General features: G+C 45.3%; 1 protein-coding gene across 2 annotated transcripts in view; it reads right to left on the bottom strand.

Annotated features, from left to right (window-relative positions):
- FOXO3 (forkhead box O3) overlaps positions 1–18,859 on the bottom strand; it is a 132,660-nt gene that overhangs the window by 15,728 nt on the left and 98,073 nt on the right. For both annotated transcript variants that reach the window (XM_047762203.1, XM_047762214.1), the window contains one exon: positions 6,379–7,814. In XM_047762203.1, coding sequence (XP_047618159.1) covers positions 6,414–7,814 — 1,401 coding nt within the window. In that variant the 3' untranslated portion in view covers positions 6,379–6,413. The remainder of the gene's footprint in view (positions 1–6,378; positions 7,815–18,859) is intronic.

Below are 18,859 nucleotides of genomic sequence, written 5' to 3'. Positions count from 1 at the left end.
GTCACCACTTCATCAGGTCCCAGCCAGGCCAAGCCTACCTTGAAGGAGGAGACCCAATTTTTATTTTTTTCTAGCAACTGTGCCTAACCTGCTGCAGGTACTCAATAAATGAATTTTGCTTAATGGATTGAGACTTTTCTTGAACCCTTCTACCCATGTGGGGCCTACCATTTTGCCAGGCCAACCTGCTCATCCAACAGTAGAACCCACTCCCTGGCTGGGAAAAGCTTGATACATGACAAGGTCATAAAAAAAACTCAGTAAGAATCAAGAGGAAAAAAGGTAGCGAATCCCTGCTTCTCAGAGGGTTGCTGATCTCTCAGGATTTCTTTAGGAGGTTCCTTGGGACACTGGTCCTACGGTCTCTGGGAGAAGAAGGATTTGATTCAAGATGTCGAATAAACATAGGAAACACTGCAATCTGATCCTAGATGGTTCATACCATATGTTAAATTCTCTGAGAAGTCCTGTGGGAAATGATCCTATTTCACTTTATTTAACAGTGTTCCTCAAACATTTGACCCCAGAATCCATTCTCTGCTTAATACTATGAATATCCTGAGAAACACTGACCCATGAGACCTCTAAATATCTGAAGTGTCATCAGTTCACAAGACAACGTTTCATTATAGTTTTTCAAACTTCAAAACAATTTGGAGGATGCAGGAAGCAGTATTTTCAAATCAAATGAACACATCAACAAAACCAGGGTGGAAGTGACCTCTCTTGGAAGGTGGGAAATCTCCATCTTGGAATGAAAATCCGGTGTTAAGACACGCGCCCCCAAGTTGGGAAGAGAAAGCAGGCCACAAATGTCCGTCTGCTTGCCAAGGGCCCCTGAACCTTGGACAGGCCAGTCTCTCTGGCCGTGGCACAGAGGCAGGTCCTTAAGCCCTCTCCTCCCATTTCTATACAGACAGGTAATGCCTGTGAGAAGCAGCCCCCAGGGGAAGACTCTACTGGTAGAAAATACTATTTATAAGATATTCAATATTGAGTATGATGAACACTCTGAAAAGAAGCACTTAATGGGAGCTTCAAATGTACATGAATTTCCAGTAGTAATTCTGGTGACTTTTCACTCCATTTATTCATGCTCTGCACAAGCTCAGAAAGCCGCTTATAAATGCTACTGCTTGAAGAGCAAGAGTCACTCAGACTTTGTTTCTATGCTAAGGAGGCTGGTCAGAGGTGACCCTGGGTACATTAAAAAGCCAACCGGCCCAGAAAAGCAGCCTTAGTGCCGGATGTCACTACTTTCCAGGGAAAAGGGTGTATGTGAGGCATGTACCAGCCTCTGCCCAGAATCCTCTTTTCAAGGCGCTGTCGATTTTCTTTCACTGTGGTCAACACTAGAAAGATCCAGACAGCCATTCTCTCCATGAATGACAGTTCAGACTTTGGGCATTTTAAAAGGTAAGAATAAAGATCCCTACAGACGCAGAATTCTTTTTTTCTTTTTTTTTTTTTTGTCGTTTTTCCATTTTCTTGGGCCGCTCTCGCGGCATATGGAAGTTCCCAGGCTAGGGGTCCAATCGGAGCTGTAGCCACCGGCCTACACCAGAGCCACAGCAACGCGGGATCCGAGCCGTGTCTGCAACCTACACCACAGCTCACGGCAACACCGGATCATTAACCCACTGAGCAAGGGCAGGGATCGAACCCACAACCTCATGGTTCCTGGTCGGATTCGTTACCCACTGCGCCACGACGGGAACTCCGTGAGACGCAGAATTCTTGAAGCTGGCCTACTATAACCAAAGACTAGACAATAGTTCACAAGTGCAACTAACAGGGTATATTCTCCATGTGATACACATCATACATTATATTTCCAAACAGAAATACCTACATCTAAAAAACACAAGACATAAGTAGCCTATAATATTGCCTGTTTTGGGTTAGAATTAGTCCTATCCTCCAACACGAATACTTAAAGATAGAGTGGAATCACAGCATTTAAACGTCAGTCCAACAAGTCTCAAAGATTTGCTCCTTTGGGAAAGTAGCCTAAATTAAATGGCCTCTAACACCAGAACCCTGCTGTTTCCACATTAGTATACCACTGTTTCTTTAGAGTCCCATATCATCACATATCCCTGACTAGGGCCATTTCACAGACAGAATGTTAGGTTTCAAGTTTAAAATCATACATACTATGCACCCTTAAAATTCTACGATTCTGCTAAAAAAAAAAAAAATACAGCCATGTAACAAGAAAGAAGCAAACTCACAGATATAGAGAACAAACCAGGGGTTATCAGTGGGGACAGGGAAGGGGAGAGGGGCAAGGAAGAGGCAGGAAGGGGATTAAGAGGTACAAACTATTATGTAGGAAATAAGCTACAAGGATATACTGTCCAACACAGGGGCTAGGGCCAGTATTTTATAATAACTATAAATGGAGTCTAACCTTTAAAAATTGTGAATCACTGTTGTACATCTGTAATTTATATAAATTTGCATAGCAACTATACTTCAAATAGTTAATCTCATTGGTTAAACAAACCAAAAAACCCAACTCTATGATTCCGCCCTCTTTTGACAGATGAGAATCCTCCTATTCTAACAGATCCCTCAGTGACATGGCCAGTGGCAGAGACAGGAAGAGAACTACCTCTCTCCTCTCCATCTGGGTTTTTCCTGGTTGGTATTTACTTTAAAGGTGTTTAAAACACAGATAAATTTGGGGGTTCTCCCTAATGGGGTCCCCAAAGGCCCAAAGATGAAGACGAATGAAAGAGCATGTGATTTTAGGCCTCTTTTGACATCACGACCGTGAAACTGAAGGTACTTTCCCTCCGAGTGTGGACACATGTCGATCTCAGGAGGGCTTATTGGAAGCTCTGCCTTGCAACCACCACACTGGCTCACAGACATGCCCGCTACCAATCCTCAAGTATGTGCATCAAGCTTCATGAGCGCCTGAGAGAAGAAAGTGCCCTTCACACCCAGTAGCTGGTGCGCATAAGAAAGTACAGTGATTTTTTTCCTTTTCTAGATAGACCTGTAGGTCAAAGGATTTCACACGTGGTCTAAAATGAATGGCGTGTGTGAAACACCCAGCTCTCCAGAGAAGCATCTCACCACGGCTCTCTGGCAAGACTGTCTGTCAATTGGACAGAACGGCTCCATTAATTCCACAACTTGACGGCTCCCACTCAGGGTCCTGTGACTTCAGTTAGCAAGTCAGGAAGTGGGGCTGGAGAATACAACAACTACTGGCTTCAATCAAAAAAAAAAAAGTCAGGAGTTACCGTTGTGGCTCAGTGGTTAACGAATCTAGGAACCCTGAGGTTGTGGGTTTGACCCCTGGCCTTGCTCTGTGGGTTAAGGATCTGGCGTTGCTGAGAGCTGTGGTGTAGGTCACAGACATGGCTTGGATCCCATGTTGCTGTGGCTCTGGTGTAGGCTGGTGGCTATAGCTCCAATTCGACCCCTAGCCTGGGAACCTCCATATGCTGTGGGTATGGCCATAGAGAAGACAAAAAAAAAAAAAAAAAAAGTCAGAGTTTCCCATTGTGGCTCAGCAGAAACAAATCCGCCTAGTATCCATGAGGATGCAGGTTTGAGCCCAGGCCTTGCTCCGTTGGTTAAGGATCCTGTGTTGCTGTGGCTGTGGTGTAAGTCAGCAGCTGTAGCTGTGACTCGACCCCTAGCTGGGAACTTCCAAATGCCTTGGGTGCAGCTCTTCAAAAAAAAAAAAAAAAAAAAAAAAAAAGAAGAAAAAAAGTCAAACCAAAGAAAGCCAGGACAGAAGGAGGCTTGGGAAGCTGGGCTGCTAAATTTGGGAGAAATGAGTTTTGAGACTATGACCTAAGGCTTGCCTTGTGAATTTAGGAGAAAATTCCATAAAGTGATGGCATGAGTTCAGTGTCAAAGTAAAGAATCTATATTAGGCCACATATGCTCCCAGCTACTGAGAGGAGCAGTTCATTCCAAAGCAAAATGGAAATTGTACACTCAGAAACCAAGCCTCCCTCAGAGCCCTTGGCTTTCTTCAGGATGTTTCCTCTCTTGCTCTGGTCATACTGAGCTGGTTTAGTTTCAGGAAAATTTGGTGACTTCCCATATTTTTTTTTTTTTAACTTCAGAAATATTTTCTCAAAAAAACTTCCCTCAAAATGCTTTGAGGTGACTAAACGTCCCTGTTTCCAATAGGGTATAATCACAAAATGGGTAATCTTAAAAGTAGGTAGTAATCTTAAAAATATGTGTAGTCTCAAAAGTAGTTTATTATCAAAATAGTAATGATTCATTAAATACATTTTTAAAACTTAAGTATTTAAATCTCCCTTAAAATGTTTTTATACAATCTTTTAGAATTACACACACACACACAAGAAAGGTCTGCTCTTCAACTAAGAGGAAAACCTACACTTGAAAAGTCAGACAAAAACCGACAGCACATTTTCTTCTCTCAGTTTTTCAGTGAGCTAGAATGTGGATGCCTTACAACGAAACCAAAATTAAAACCTCCTTGGGTCTTTAGAAGCCACAATCACATTTCTCTTCTTAAAGGAAGACAAACTATTCTTCTGAAAGCCAAATATCTGAATTTCTCAAGGCAAATCTCCCCCATTCCGAGTTTTGGCAGCATGAAAGTGTGTCACCCTATTTGGCTTCTGTTGCAGTCTTTTTACCATCTCAAGGGCTATTAAATGACTGGAAACAGATGTCTGAGAACCATTAGGGGCCTGCTTCTGCCTGGGAAAGCAGAGAAGCTGAGCATCACAACACTTGACATTCCCTTTTCTACAACTATGTGTGAGCTGGATGGTGCACCACAGGGGACCCTGGTAATTCCTTCACCAGGGCAGAGGGTTAAACAAGGCTCAGCTTTTTATGGCTTTGAATCCCACTTCTCTTTCCCACCACTTAAAGAAGAGTAGCTTGCTGATATTTAAGAGAGAAAAAAAAAGAGGACCCGGGGCATAGAACAGAGCCCCCAAACGTGGGAAGTAGAGTTGTGCAAGCCTGTGAGCAAAAGACCTAATGCTCATTTTGCTACTTGAAAGGGAGAGTTGTTTGAGGGCAAGCTTGTATATTATCTGCTCCTCTGGCTCCAGTTCAGAGCATTTCCCATTTTTACCATCTAGAGATAATTAGAAAGAACAACTACGGTTCAAGCCATTTCAGAAATCGGGATTCTGGGTCTAGCTGTGTGACCCTGGGCAAACTACTTAACCTTCCTGGGCTCCCTGTTTACTCATCTGTCTGTCAGTATGTTTACCTAATTACACCATACATATTTCAGACCATTGTGGTTTTAAAAGCACTTTTGCACATTTCAGTGTTTAAGGATTCCATTTTAGGGCCTTTTTTGGGGGGAGGGGAGCTGCGGCTGCAGTGTGCCACAGCTTGATGTGGGGATCTCAGTTCCCAGCCCAAGGACTGAATGTGGGCCACAGTGGTGAAAGCACTGAGTCCTAACCACTAGACCACCAGGGAACTCCCAGTGCATCTGACGCTTGCAATAACCCCATTAAGCAACAGGGGTTATTATCTTCATGGTATAAAGCTGGCAACTGAGGCTCAGAGGCTAAGTGACACACGTCCGATAGCAGCCAGAAAGCAAGAGAAGTGGAACCGAATCCTCAACTTCTGATTCCAAGCAAATGCTTTTCTTTCCATATCATGTTGCATGATCTTTCTGGTTCCAACAGAATTAAAATGCCACAATTTAAAAAAATCTGTCACCATTCACAACCCATGTCACTGTTTGGAATCTGACATCTTTTATACTTCAGGGAAAACGAAGCATGTGAAAAAGTGCTCTCTCACATAAACACTTCTGTTTTCAATTGAATTCTTTTGCTCTTTTAAATACTTAGATGCTAAGTGTTAACTAGTAAAGATGCTTAGTACTAGCGGTGAAGAATCTAACAGGTCTGGCTCCTGGTAGACATACTCCTGTATGAAAGAGTCCAGAATATACAGTCTACAGTTATATTAGAAGTACCCAAAAATTGTTACTTTACTGGAAAAGAAAGATATAAAACCCACAGCATGGAAGATCGACAATGGCAGAGCTGGACCTGAGACTCTAAGAAAGTCCACTGCTGGGTCCTTAACCTTGACATTTGTGTGGCCTAAGGTCCCCTTCCTCCTTTCCCTTGTCTCCTCATCCATCCATCCAATAGGGGCACCTGTGTCATAGGTCAGTGAGGGTGACTGGACACAAAGAAAAACGAAAGCCTCTGGTAAAAGTCCTGAGCTGTCAGCAAACTGTGAGGAGGGGACCCTGACGGCCCTATTTGTTTTGCAGGTACAACTCGGAAAGAACCGGGTGGGAGCAGGTTACCATGCACCAGGTATACAAAAGGCAGTTCCCTACCCCCACCCCGTTACCACTACGCCACAGCACTGGGCACTGACCTGCTCTGCCCACTTCCCCTTTCCTCAGTGAGCCTTCAGCCTGGCACCCAGCTCTGAGATGAGGCCTGCTTAGCACCAGTGAAGCTCCCCACGTTCAAACCAACAACGTTCTGTGTGGAGATGAGGGAATCAAAGTTAAAATCCAACCCGTCAGCATCCATGAGTTCGCTACGGATAATGGACTCCATGTCACATTCCAAGCTCCCGTTGAACATGTCCAGGTCCAAGTCGCTGGGGAACTTCTCGTGGCCCATGACGGGAAGGTTCGCACTCGTTGAGTACAAGGAGGAGCCTGAGAGGGAGTCTGAGAGGGTTTGCATAGACTGGCTGACAGGAGACTGCTGCTGGTGTTTGGCTGACCCGAGGCTGCTTGAGTCGCTCAAGCCCATGCTGCTGACGGAATTCGACAAGGCACGGCTGCCACCGAGAGCGCCCTGGGTTTGGTGCTGGTGGTGGAGCAAGTTCTGATTGACCAAACTCCCCTGGTTAGGCTGGGCGGCAAAGGACATCATTGGGTCGCTGCGAAGCATCACGTTCCGGCGGGAGTTCTGGGCGGACACAGCGGTGCTGGCCTGAGACATCAAAGGGTCCGACTGGGTCATCATGACATCGCTGTGGCTGAGTGAGTCCGACGTGAGCAGGTCCTGGAGTGTCTGGTTGCCGTAGTGCGACATGGAAGAGAAGGTGGCTGGCTTGTTCTCTTGGATGGTCTGCATGGGCGCCTGGCGCAGCGAGTTCAGAGACGAGGGTCCAAACACCGTGCTGCTGAAGGAGCTGGTGGGCGAGCCCAGGCCGGAGCCCTTGGTGGTGTAGGGGAAGCTAGAGCTGCGCTGCATGAGCCCCCCGGGGGGCGAGGGCTGGGACGAGGGCAGCGCAATGTTGTCCAGCAGGTCATCCATGAGGTTGTCGGCCAGCCCGTCGTTGAGATTCATGGTTCCGGCCATGTCGGTCAGCCGGGGCAGCTCCACGGTGCAGGGCTTACTGACCGAGGGGGACAGGCTGGCCGAGCTGCTGTAGAGCATGGGGGAGAGCGGCGCGTCGTCATCCTGGACGTCATCCAACTCTGTGCTGGCCAGGATGGGGGACAGGCGGCCGCTGACCGTGCTGGCGTTGGAATTGGTGCGCGAGCGGAAGTCGGTCCAGGCGTCCAGCTCATCGCTGCTGCGGGACGTGGGGCTGCCGGGCCACTTGGAGAGCTGGGAGGGACTGTCATCTGCGGACTCAGGGGCTGTCTGCAGGGCGGCCTTCTTCTTGGCTGCCCGGCCGCGGCTCTTGGTGTACTTGTTGCTGTTGTCCATGGAGACAGCCCGCCGCCGGGGCGCCTTCCCGCTCTTTCCCCCGTCAGGGTTGATGATCCACCAAGAGCTCTTGCCGGTCCCCTCGTTCTGGACCCGCATGAACCGGCTGTGCAGTGACAGGTTGTGCCGGATAGAGTTCTGCAGAGAGAGAGACAGGACAAGGCAGAAGATGAGCCAGGATGGTCAAAAACTGAGCACCCAGAAGAAACAGTCATTAATCAGACACATTTTTTAAAACGGACTGGATTTCAGAGGCTTAAAAAAGAGGATAGGCACTGGCATGACCCTGCTTGGCTTGGAAGTAAATGGCAACACTGTAAATGGCAGGCTCCATATCTAGGAGGTGGGAGATGCTGTCATATCCAGGAGACGCTAGAAAGATAAAAAGTCACTGGCCCTGTTTTTCATAAATTTGTTATGTTTTGTTGTCCTTTCTGCGATTTTATTTCCTATACCGAAGTTTATACTCACCAAGTACTACCTCACCATCTCTCCCTGCACTTTGCAACAAACCTCCCTGGCTTGCTGAGGGTGACCAATCGCCTTGGAGGCTATTTTATTCTTGTATGGTACAGAGGGAGCATCAATCTCTTCTTAACCACTTCTATGAACTCGGAACTGGTGTGAATTGTTACCTATCATTTCTATGACTCCATCTCCTCCTGCCAGAATTTCACACCCATCTGACAGGCAGAAGAAAAAAGAATGACAGGGTAGAATGTGCTGAGTTGACAGAAGAAGCAGGACAGTCTCCCATTCAGAAAAATTCTGGATAATTTCTAGAGACACTCCCTCCTCAAGGCCCTGTGGTCTGAGTTCAGTAACCTCCTTCCAAAGAGCAGAGTGTGGAAAGGAGTGGGGGTCAACATCAACAGGGCAAAGTCAGGTTGATAATATGCACTCTTGCTGTACTGTGACGGAAACAGCACCTTCCCTTCTAATCTTCCTTCCAAAACCCATCATCCCAGTCTCATCATGAGAAAAACTGCAGACAAATCCCAACTAAGAGACATTTACAAATGCTTGTCCAGCGCTCCTCAATACTGTCAGATCCATCCACAAGGAGCCTAAGGAAGCAGGATGACTCAACCAGCAATGTGGTACCCAGGAAGGGATGCCGGGCAGAGAAAGGAGCAGCAAAAATGAAGGAAATGTGAATAAAGCACAGACCTTAGTTCATAACAATACTGCATCAATATTGATTTATTAGTTGTGACAAATGCGCCAAACTAAAATAGGATGTTAACGACGGGGGAACCCTGATGTGGATACCCAACATCGACAACTCTGTATCAGTTCTGAAACTTTTCTGTAAATCTAAAACTATCCTATATTAAAAGACGTATTAGGGCATTCCCGTCATGGCACAGCGGAAATGAATCTGACTAGGAATCATGAGGTTGCGGGTTCGATCCCTGGCCTCGCTCAGTGGGATAAAGGATCTGGTGTTGCCATGAGCTGTGGTGTAGGTCACATTTGCTGTAGCTCAGTGGGTTAAGGATCTGGTTGCTGTGGCTGTGGTGTAGGCCAGCAGCTGTAGCTCCAATTAGACCCCTGGCCTGGGAACCTCCATATGGGTTCAGCCCTAAAAAGACAAAAAGACCAAAAAAAAAAAAAAAAAAAGAAAGAAAAAGAAAAAAAGAATTTATTAAAAAAGGAAAAAGAGGAGTCCCCGTTGTGGCTCAGTAGTGATAAACCCAGCTAGTATCCATGAGGACAAGGGTTCGATCCCTGGCCTTGCTCAGTGGGTTAAGGATCTGGCATTTGCCATAAGCTGTGGTATAGGTCACAGGCACAGCTAAGATTCTGTGCTTGTGGTGTAGGCTGGCAGCTGCAGTGCCGATCTGACCCCTAGCCTCGGAACTTCCATATGCCGCAAGTGTGGCCCTTAAAAAAAAGGAAAAAAGGAAAAAGAAAAAGGGCAAAATATTCTCAAAAAGCTAACAAGTGCGCCATCTTGCAAGAATCCTCCTTCTGGCTTGGAAGCTAAGCCCAGTTAACAGGGATGACCCAGATCCAGTCGTATCTCTGCCTCTGACCAACCATGTGACCTTGAGAGCAAATCGTTTAATCTGTCTGCAACAACTCAGTCCTCCATCTTCATGACAGTCTTAATATCCAAGACATCCCTTCCTTCCCGGGATGCTGTAAGGATGGTATATGATAATATACTTCAGGAGCCAGTCACGCTACCACGTCAGAGTGCCCCTACTGCTGTTATGAAGCACGGGGTCCACAGTGGAGAGAGCTCACTGCCTGGGGCAGGCTCATCTGTAAAGGCCTCCCGTACAGGAAAAGAGCAGAGCTGATGGCGTCTGTCACATCTGAAACAGCACCTGCAGGCCAGATGAATTTTTATTTGCAAGTTAAAGACAAAAGATATTGCTTCCTGCTGCCTATTAAACACGAACCATTCTAAAAGTTACCGTAGTTAAAAAAAAAAAAATTGGCAATGACCAAATGTATTTATGTGGAAGATACAAATACATGTGTTCTACCAGAATGTTTTTAAAACACAGAAAGTCAGTGGGATTTCACCGTACGTAAATAACCCAAAATACTCAGAGTGCTTCCCGTGCATACATTCCCCTGCAAGGAGGGCTGACAGCACAGGCTGGGCAGTGGGCACCAGCAACCTCGGGTCATAACTTGGCATTTCTATGTGGCCGTAAAGAAGACGACAGGCAACATGCTGAGTATCTGAAGAGACAAATGTTGCCCAGGAGACTATAAATCCTGCTTCTCCTTTACTCTTATGTTTTTAAATGAATAATGGCATCTCCACTAATGGGTCAGAAATTACATTTCTTTAAAAAGTAAAACACTTTATAATAGATATGAAACATGCTCTTAAAACTCACTCCACAGGGTTCAAAAAGCAGGCAAGGGCAAGGGAGTTCTATTACTGTGTACTCCCTCAGACAACTGGATCTATTAACAGCAACCTTCAAGCTTCTTGGTGAAAAAAGAGGGAGGCCCTGAAGTTTATGTGGGGGCACGTAGACACTGGCCATGTGACTCCTCCTCTGGCCAGCCCCCTCCAGTTTGCTCTAGATTTTGGAAAGGATTCATACCAGCATCAAGAATTAACGATGATAAATCAGAACCAGCCAGTAATCCCCCCCTTTGAAAAGCATACACACACACATTTTTTTTTTTTTTAGGGCTGCACCTGCAGTATACTGAAGTTCCCAGACTAGGGGTCGAATTGGAGCTGCAGCTGCCGGCCTACGCCATGGCCACAGCAACGCCAGATCTGAGCTGTATCCTGGATCTACGCTGCAGCTTATAGCAATGTCGGATCCTTAACTCACTGAGCGAGGCCAGGAATCGAACCCGCATCCTCAAGAATACTAGTCAGGTTGTTAACCCACTGAGCCACAAGGGGAACTCCCTGGAGAACAGTATTGTTAAATGTATTTTTAGTTTCACCAATTCCAAACCAACTAAGAAAGAAGATGAAACACTTTACAGACTTCCAAAATGCCCTATGTAGATTTTTTAATGGTCATCTATTATTTCAACTCTAAACCCCAACAATGTATGTGTGTAATTTTATAAAATTGCAAGCTACCATTGGTTAGAGTTTGGAGAAACTAAGCTTCTGTAAGGGCGTGTGGTAAAGGAGCTGGAAAACCCACAGGGAGGACCAGAACCACAGGGTGTCAGGGCTCAGGCTCCTAACTGCAAGAAGGGAGAGGAAGAGCCTGCCTGACTTCAGCACTGTCACTAGGCCAGAGGTTTTAGATTCCTGGTCTCTCATCCTCCTTATAAACCCGCAACGTTGGAGTTCTCATCATACATCTGAAGGCTCAGGCTGAGAGCTATTAAATAACTTACAAAAGGTCATACCACACAGCTAGTGTCTATAAGAACCAAACTGGTAAATCTGTTTTCCCAACTCCAATCCAATGCTTTCTCTATAACCCTTCTCAGGTCCGTCCCCAAATTATTCCAAAGTTATCATTTAACCTCTCTGTCCTAACATACAGAAACATTTAGGAAAGAAAAAGGATACAAAGGCACAATCTTATGACTATAATTTGGTTTGTAAAATAGTTAAAAGTAATGCTTTGGTAGGTCTTTCCTAAAAATGGTTTTTAAAAGAAAGAAGAGCAAGCCTGAGGGTAAAGCCTCATTCTACAGCCCATGTTTATGGCCACTGTAGCATTCATTCTCAAGAGAGGGCTGTGGTTACCACACAAACCAATACAAACTACCCTTAGATTCTAACACAAAACCCATCTTATTAAATGGGTGATTAGCTTCAGTTTCCAATCTTAGCTCTTTGCTTTGAGGTTACTAGGGGCAGGAGACATCCCCTGAGGCGCAGTGCCTACAGACGGGTTTTTCCAGTTCCATTACTAAGACGATGCAAACGCAGACACAGAGTGTGACACCAACATCCTCACGTCCCATCTCAGGGGCCTTCTATCCATACGCGTTGGCTGGCCTTCCATTTATAAAATCCATAATCTGAAAGGGGCGTTGCATTGACAAAGGCCAATCAATACAGCCCCTCTGTCCATTTCTGGCCTAAATACCCCATCACCCTAACAAGGTCAGATACCAGAAATATATTCTGCCTTTTTGCCTCACAGGTCATGATTCTAATCAATAGGTTCTCTAGCTAAGTTTTGGTGAATTGGGAAAAGGTAAATAAATAAATGCCAGAGAAAATATCAGAACTGCAACATTTCCCCATATCTTTCCTTATAACAGAAGTTAATGGTGATAAGATTTCTTTCTTTCTTTGTCAGCTATGCCCATGGCACATGGAAGTTCCCAGGCCAGGGATCGAATCTGAGATACCTCAGTTGTGCTGGGTATCAAACCAGCAATGCCACAGAGATGAGCTGGATCGTCTCCTTTTATCCCGCCTCATTTCTGTAAGATTTCAAATCACCTCCTCTCTCATCTTAATCCCAGGAATAAAGAAGTGGAATTTATAAAAACAGACAAGCCAAGTGCAAACTCCTCTTAGGATTTGTCGTGTAAGTTCTCTAAAGACCTCTTCTTAAGGAGACTCTAAATTAGTTTCAATGTACCATATTTAAAACTAAAAAACTACAATTAAAAATGTATCGGCCACATTATGCATTGGCTGATACAAGGTACTGGCAAACCTTTCTATGGTTCGCCAATAATCCATCTATCACACCAAAAATTCTAAATTTCTCTCTTTTTTTTTTTTTGTCTTTTGTCTTTTTTAGGGCCACACCAGCAGCATATGGAGGTTCCCAGGCTAGGGGTCGAAATGGAGCTGTAGCCACTGGCCTCCACCACAAGCACAGCAATGCAGGATCCGAGCTGCGTCTGCAACCTACACCACACCACACAACAGGTCATGGCAACACCAGATCCTTAACCGGATCGAGGCCAGGGATTGAACCCATGTCCTCAAGGATCCTAGTTGGGTTCGTTAATCACCGAGCCATGATGGGAACTCTGTAAATTTCTGATTTTACATTAGGTTGGGGTTTGGGAGCTGATAGTAAAGGAGGAATGGTTTGACAGGACTAGAGTGATTTTTCTAATCACATCTAAATACACATTTTGAAATATGTTGTGAGGCCAACCAGTGTCAACTGGTCAAGTACTAGGGATGTGCTTTTCCTAAGGCTAAGGCGACAAGGTCAATACTGCCAACCAGGACCCCCGCTGCTAGACCTCAGGCCGTTCTGTCATCACATTTGCTTACTAAAGGAGCCCCTCAGTTACTAGAATCCCAACTCCAAACCATGTCAACAGTTCTGGTTATTTAAATCCACCAAGATACCCAGAGGCTGAATTACAGCAAACCTAACATTTCTAGGAAGAAACTTTTGTCGGGGACAAATAGGCCAATTTTCTTTCTTTCTTTTTTTTTTTTTCTTCAACTTGGGCCCAAAGATGTGGAAAACCCTGAAAGCGACTGAAACACAATGTGTCTGAAGACAGGGCAGATTACTCTGTCTCATTTTTATGTCAATCTTCTCTTTCACAAAACCATTTACAATGAAGCAAGGCCTGCACTGGGTGAAGTTAATTGGTAACAGAGCCGGCAAACCTGTCTTGTGTGATTGCAGCTGCCACGAGGGGCCTAATTCTTCAAGGAGGAATGTGAAGACGGTGTGTGAAGGAAGGAACTCACATCTCACAGTCATGCTGACTGTGGTCCACAGCCTAGAGAGCCCACTCCTTGGCCCTCCCTGAAGAAATCAGCAGAGAGATGACTGTCCTCATCAGAATCTCCAAACTCTTTTCCTTTCAATAAGGAAGACAGCTTCCTAATGCAAGATATATTTATCTCTAATGGCAAAGCTCACACAGTCACTACATTTATGCCAACTGGCTGTGAAGACAGATGGACCCCAAACGGATCAGATTTGATTCGGTGTTGGAGAGAAGCTGCCTGAAACGAGTAAGTATTCCACTAATATTTTACAAAGCGGGTAATTCACAAATGTAATTTAAGGTGTCCGATGGAGGGAGGCAGGCTTCAATGTCAGCCAGGTCGTAGCTGGACTCCTGGCCCTGGTATCTGTCCTATGACCCTGGGCAACTGACCTAACCTTGGCCACCTCTTTCACAAAATGGGAATAAAAACAGCCTCTCTGTCAAACTCTTGGATCTTTGGGAAGATTAAATTACGCATGCAAATTACTCATCAGAGTGCCAAGCACAAAAGAGGCTCTCAACTGTCAGATCCCACATACGGAAGCAGTGACATCACGAATGTTCACTTACTGTTTTCCGAGCATCATATACTTGAAGCCAAAAGGTGAGAGGGCGGCTCCTTCCAGGAAAAGATTTCAAACTCTTAAAAGTATTTCAAAGGTGCTGTGCCACTCAGGAGGAGCTGGTAATTTCCCAAATGTTGCTACCCTCTGTCTGCTCCAGCCCCTTCCAACCCATGTTTACCTTGTAAGGACTCTCCACTAACCCAGACACCAGCTGCATGTGCTTCCCCTGGAACACAGAGAGGGTTTTGTCTGGAAGCAACATGTGGTATCAATTTATCTTTCTCAGCAAAGGCAACGAGGAATCCACTGACTTTAAAAATAAAAAGGGAGTTGTGTAATTTAACTCTTAAAGGCCTCTGCTTTTTATTTATTTATTTATTTATTTATTTATTTATTTATTTATATCTCAAAATGAGTTACGATTGTCAGCTCCCAAGCCAGACCCATTGCTTCCCACCAAGCAGATTGCAGGCATCTCCCTGGGCCTCAAGGGATGTCAGTGGGGACCACTGTAAAGGACTACTTTTAAATCCTATACTCATCCACCTTGCACACAGGACCAGCCCTTCCAGTAGGTCTCCCTGCTTTGACTTGTGGGCACCGAGAATTCAGAATGCGGCTGCCAAAGGCCTAAATCCAAATGTATGCATCTGCTGAAAGGTAGATGAAAATGGTCACGTGAAAAGGCCGATGGAAACCATGAGTCAGGGGGAGACCCTGGGGGCTGGGAGCCATAAAACAGCAGGGCAAAGGCAGGCTCTTAGATTTATAATGACAGGCTCTGTCAAGGGCAGTTCTCGGGCCGAAGCCACGATTTCTCTTAGGTATCAGTTCTCCACCCTGGCTGCCTCTTCTCAGCACCTGGGGAGACTTTTAAGAACTCACTCTTAGGAACTGGTACAGGTAAGGCCTGGGCAGAGGAACATTTTTAAAGCTCCCCTGATTATTCTAAGGTGCAGTTAGAGCTGAGAATCACTAGAATTTCCCCTGTATGTTTCTACTGGCTAAGACTCTGAGTCCAATGGCTAATGTACTGCTGGTCCTTCCAGGTCTGATAACACAGCACAGCACATGTTCTTTAGGTTCAAGGTTCCACATTTTAGAAGGTAAGGAGGAGAATCAGGCTCATAGATTAAAGATATGTTTATAGGTACAGAGTAAAATGGAGAGTTTAGAACAGTTTTGCAGATCACCGAGGTCCAGATATCTTTGTTTTTCTTAAAGGTAGGGGGAAGGGTCCCTGATCTCACACTGCCTCGTACGACAGTCATCCAGTCTGCCCCATGCCACTTTTCCATCCAAAATCGCTAGGCATGGACAGAAAACAGGGCAAGTGGACTTTTGCAAAAGTAGGAACTGATACGGGCTGAAGAAGGGATGGGCTGGGACAGTAATTGATCCCTGTAATTTTCAGAACCCTCCCTAAATTAGCATGCAGCCTCACATATCTCTTTTATAATAGACTGTCCTTCAAACAATATGCCAAAAAGAGAGACTGCATAAAAATAACCACGGAAAAAGCCATACCCCAATGCTGAGGTACTTATTAGCTTCCAAGTGTTACTTACTGAACTTCTCTGAGAACCAAAGTACACAAGCAAAGAGAGCCTCGAGAATATTTAAAAAAAAAAAAAAAAGTGTCTCATTCCTCGGCTGTACAAAACACTGTATCACTGCACTCAGTGCAAAGACCCTGGGGAGGGAGGGGACACTGCAAAGGGCCAAACAGTGCCACCACCTGAGGGAGGAGTGTGAGGGCTGGTCCTTATTAGCCATTAGCCATTTAGCTGGCTTACCCTCTTCTCCTACATGTTATCTATTTGAGGGCTAACTTGATCGAAAGTGAGTATGCAAAGTATGAGAGCATAAGACAGACCTGAAGTCAGAGTTACTATCTCTGACTATACATATGGACCAGCTACAGGAGCCTTTCAGACAGAGAAGAAAATACAAACATTCATATAGAGGATTACATAATCAACCCTGATGTGCAAGACAAGTTCCAGGCAAGCTCCACTCTTACTCATCTCTAGAACACTAAATGTTTCAACCATTAAGAGACTTATTTTTAAAAAATGATTTTCTAAAATAAATATTGTCAGGAATTTGGCTGAAGGATTAAATTTCCGGCTAGAAACAAGATTTCCATTAAACTTGCTGACAATAATCTTCTACCCAGAGAGATCTTGGAAAACTAACGTTTGTTTCAAGTTTTTATGCAGTAAGCACAGGTTCTGGCCTCTAGTTTGGAGGAATAAAATAACAACCCTGGTGATGGGCAAAGTGAATCCATTTTCTATCCAAACAAAAGTAAGACATGGGAAGCTCGTTTAGGAGAGGAAGACCTAGGCAATCTGTTCTGCCCCCAAAAGAAAAAGAAATCCTAGATGGGAAGAAAACTCTCCTAAAGAGCTACCTGCACGGTTAGAGGCAGTTTTGCTGGGTTTCCTAGTGTGGGTTTTATTTTCATATTGATTTTTTTTTAATTTTTTTTTCATTGAGCGATCTTTTCAGACCTTCCACAGCTGTTTCTGCTCTTGGAGGGCAAGAGGGAACATTCCATTCCTCCCAACCAAACCTGCACTTCCGGCACACAGAGAACCCTGGCAGCCTTGCGCCCTCTGCCCACACCCACTCCCTGCAGCACCCTCCCCACCCCCAAACCCTCCTGCTTCCAGCTCCACCTCCCCACCGATCCCTGAAGAAGCAGCAACTAACTGAGAAGCAACATGCAGTCAACGGAAAGACAGCCTCCAGAAAGCAGGTTAAAGCTGCAGCATTTGGCTGTCCCTGCTCTTTCTCTGGGCTTCTTCTTCCTGATGTGACTGAATCCCTTCCCCTTTCCACAAAGGGTTCAGCAAACACATGCTACTTAAATTTCCCTTTAAGACCGTGTAGGACTAGCCACACAAAATGGATGCTTCAAAGGGTTAAAAGCCACGAAGTTATTAAGAGGACATTCTTGAAACTGACACTGCAAAGTAGAACAGAAATAGTTTTATTAATAACACAATTTTCACTTAGACTAAAAAAAAAAAAAACAACTGCAAACTTTTCCAGTTTGAAAACGTACTGTGGGCGGAAATGGAGACTAAAACGGCTCTGGAAATACACATCCACAATTCAGGAACACATCAGCGTCTCATTGTGGCATTATATAAGTAATCATCAGGGCAGGACGTTCAGTTAAAAAGTAATACTGTGGAAAATGGAGAAGGCTGTGAAACCCACCTAGTAATAAGCAGCCTGAACTTTACAGTGAAAGCAACTCACGACCAGAGAGATACAAAGCAAACCTGAATTCAATCAGCCAGGAAAGGACAGCCAAGCTGAGACAGACGCAGATCTCCAGGCCTTGAGGTGGTACAGTAAATATCGGCTACAGACACCATTCGTCCCAGCATCGGATTACCATAACAACTTAAGGGGTGAGGTGCAGGGAGCACAGACGATGGATAATCCATCCATCCATCCGACTTCAGCCTGTCTTGCTTTACAACTTGAGGATAGATGTCTATCTCCTCTGACACATACTGAGCCCTTTACAACCAGATGTCTTACTATGGCTTTACCTCCTAGCATGGGGCTGGTACACAGCAGGTGCTCATTCACTCTAATCAATGAATGAGTGGGAAGGGGCAGTCACCACAAAATAGGCATGAATTATATGTTAAAATGAAATGTTAGAAAACAGGAGACCAGTGAATGATCTTCAATGTGCGAAGAATGGAAGTAAGTGTCCCCTGTAAAACAGGAAGAAGCATTTAGGTTGTTCTCAAGTTGACGAATCTCAGCCTTGGGTATTAACTTCGATTATACAACCCAATTTCCAAAAACAAGACGATACAGTCTAGGAAGGAGCTTCAGACTCTCTGTACTATTAGAGAGGTGGGTAGAAGGGTGGTAAGTGGGCTACTGGGAGGAGGGGGGCTCAGGAGAATGGGCTCTGGTGCGGCCAGGGTGTAAAGCTGACCCTCTGCCTGTCTCAGGATATTATGGAGCCCCATTACTCAGCAACACGGTTGACCCGGAGCACTCAGAGGCACCCTCGAAACCAGAGGTAACACATCTGGTTCTAAAGTCTCTTCCCAGCGAGCACGGAGGTAACAAGAAAAATCCAAAACAGGGTCCACTGTACCTGCAAACCGAAGGCACTTACTGTACCTGGTACCGCCAGGGCTAACTTCTGTGCTCGGTAAAATCGAATTTCATTTTATTTTCAGAGCAAGCCTGTCAGGAGGACACAGAGGCCCAAAAGAGTAACTGCCTAGAGGCGGTGGTGCCAGAAATCAAGCCCAAGGCTAATCCTAGAGCAAAGCTCTCACCATAGCACCAGGGGTGTCCCTCTTAAGTTACTGAACCACCCAAGGAGAAAGGCATCAGTCACAGGTGACCAAGGGACAGAGAGCTTTCAAGACTACACAGACCTGTGTCACTGAACTAAATAATCCCAGCTCT

Source organism: Phacochoerus africanus, chromosome 2 (genome assembly GCF_016906955.1).
Source record: "Phacochoerus africanus isolate WHEZ1 chromosome 2, ROS_Pafr_v1, whole genome shotgun sequence".
Classification (NCBI taxonomy): Eukaryota; Metazoa; Chordata; class Mammalia; order Artiodactyla; family Suidae; genus Phacochoerus; species Phacochoerus africanus.
Note: the sequence above shows the minus strand (reverse complement) of the source record. Positions and strands in the feature narration are given on the sequence as shown.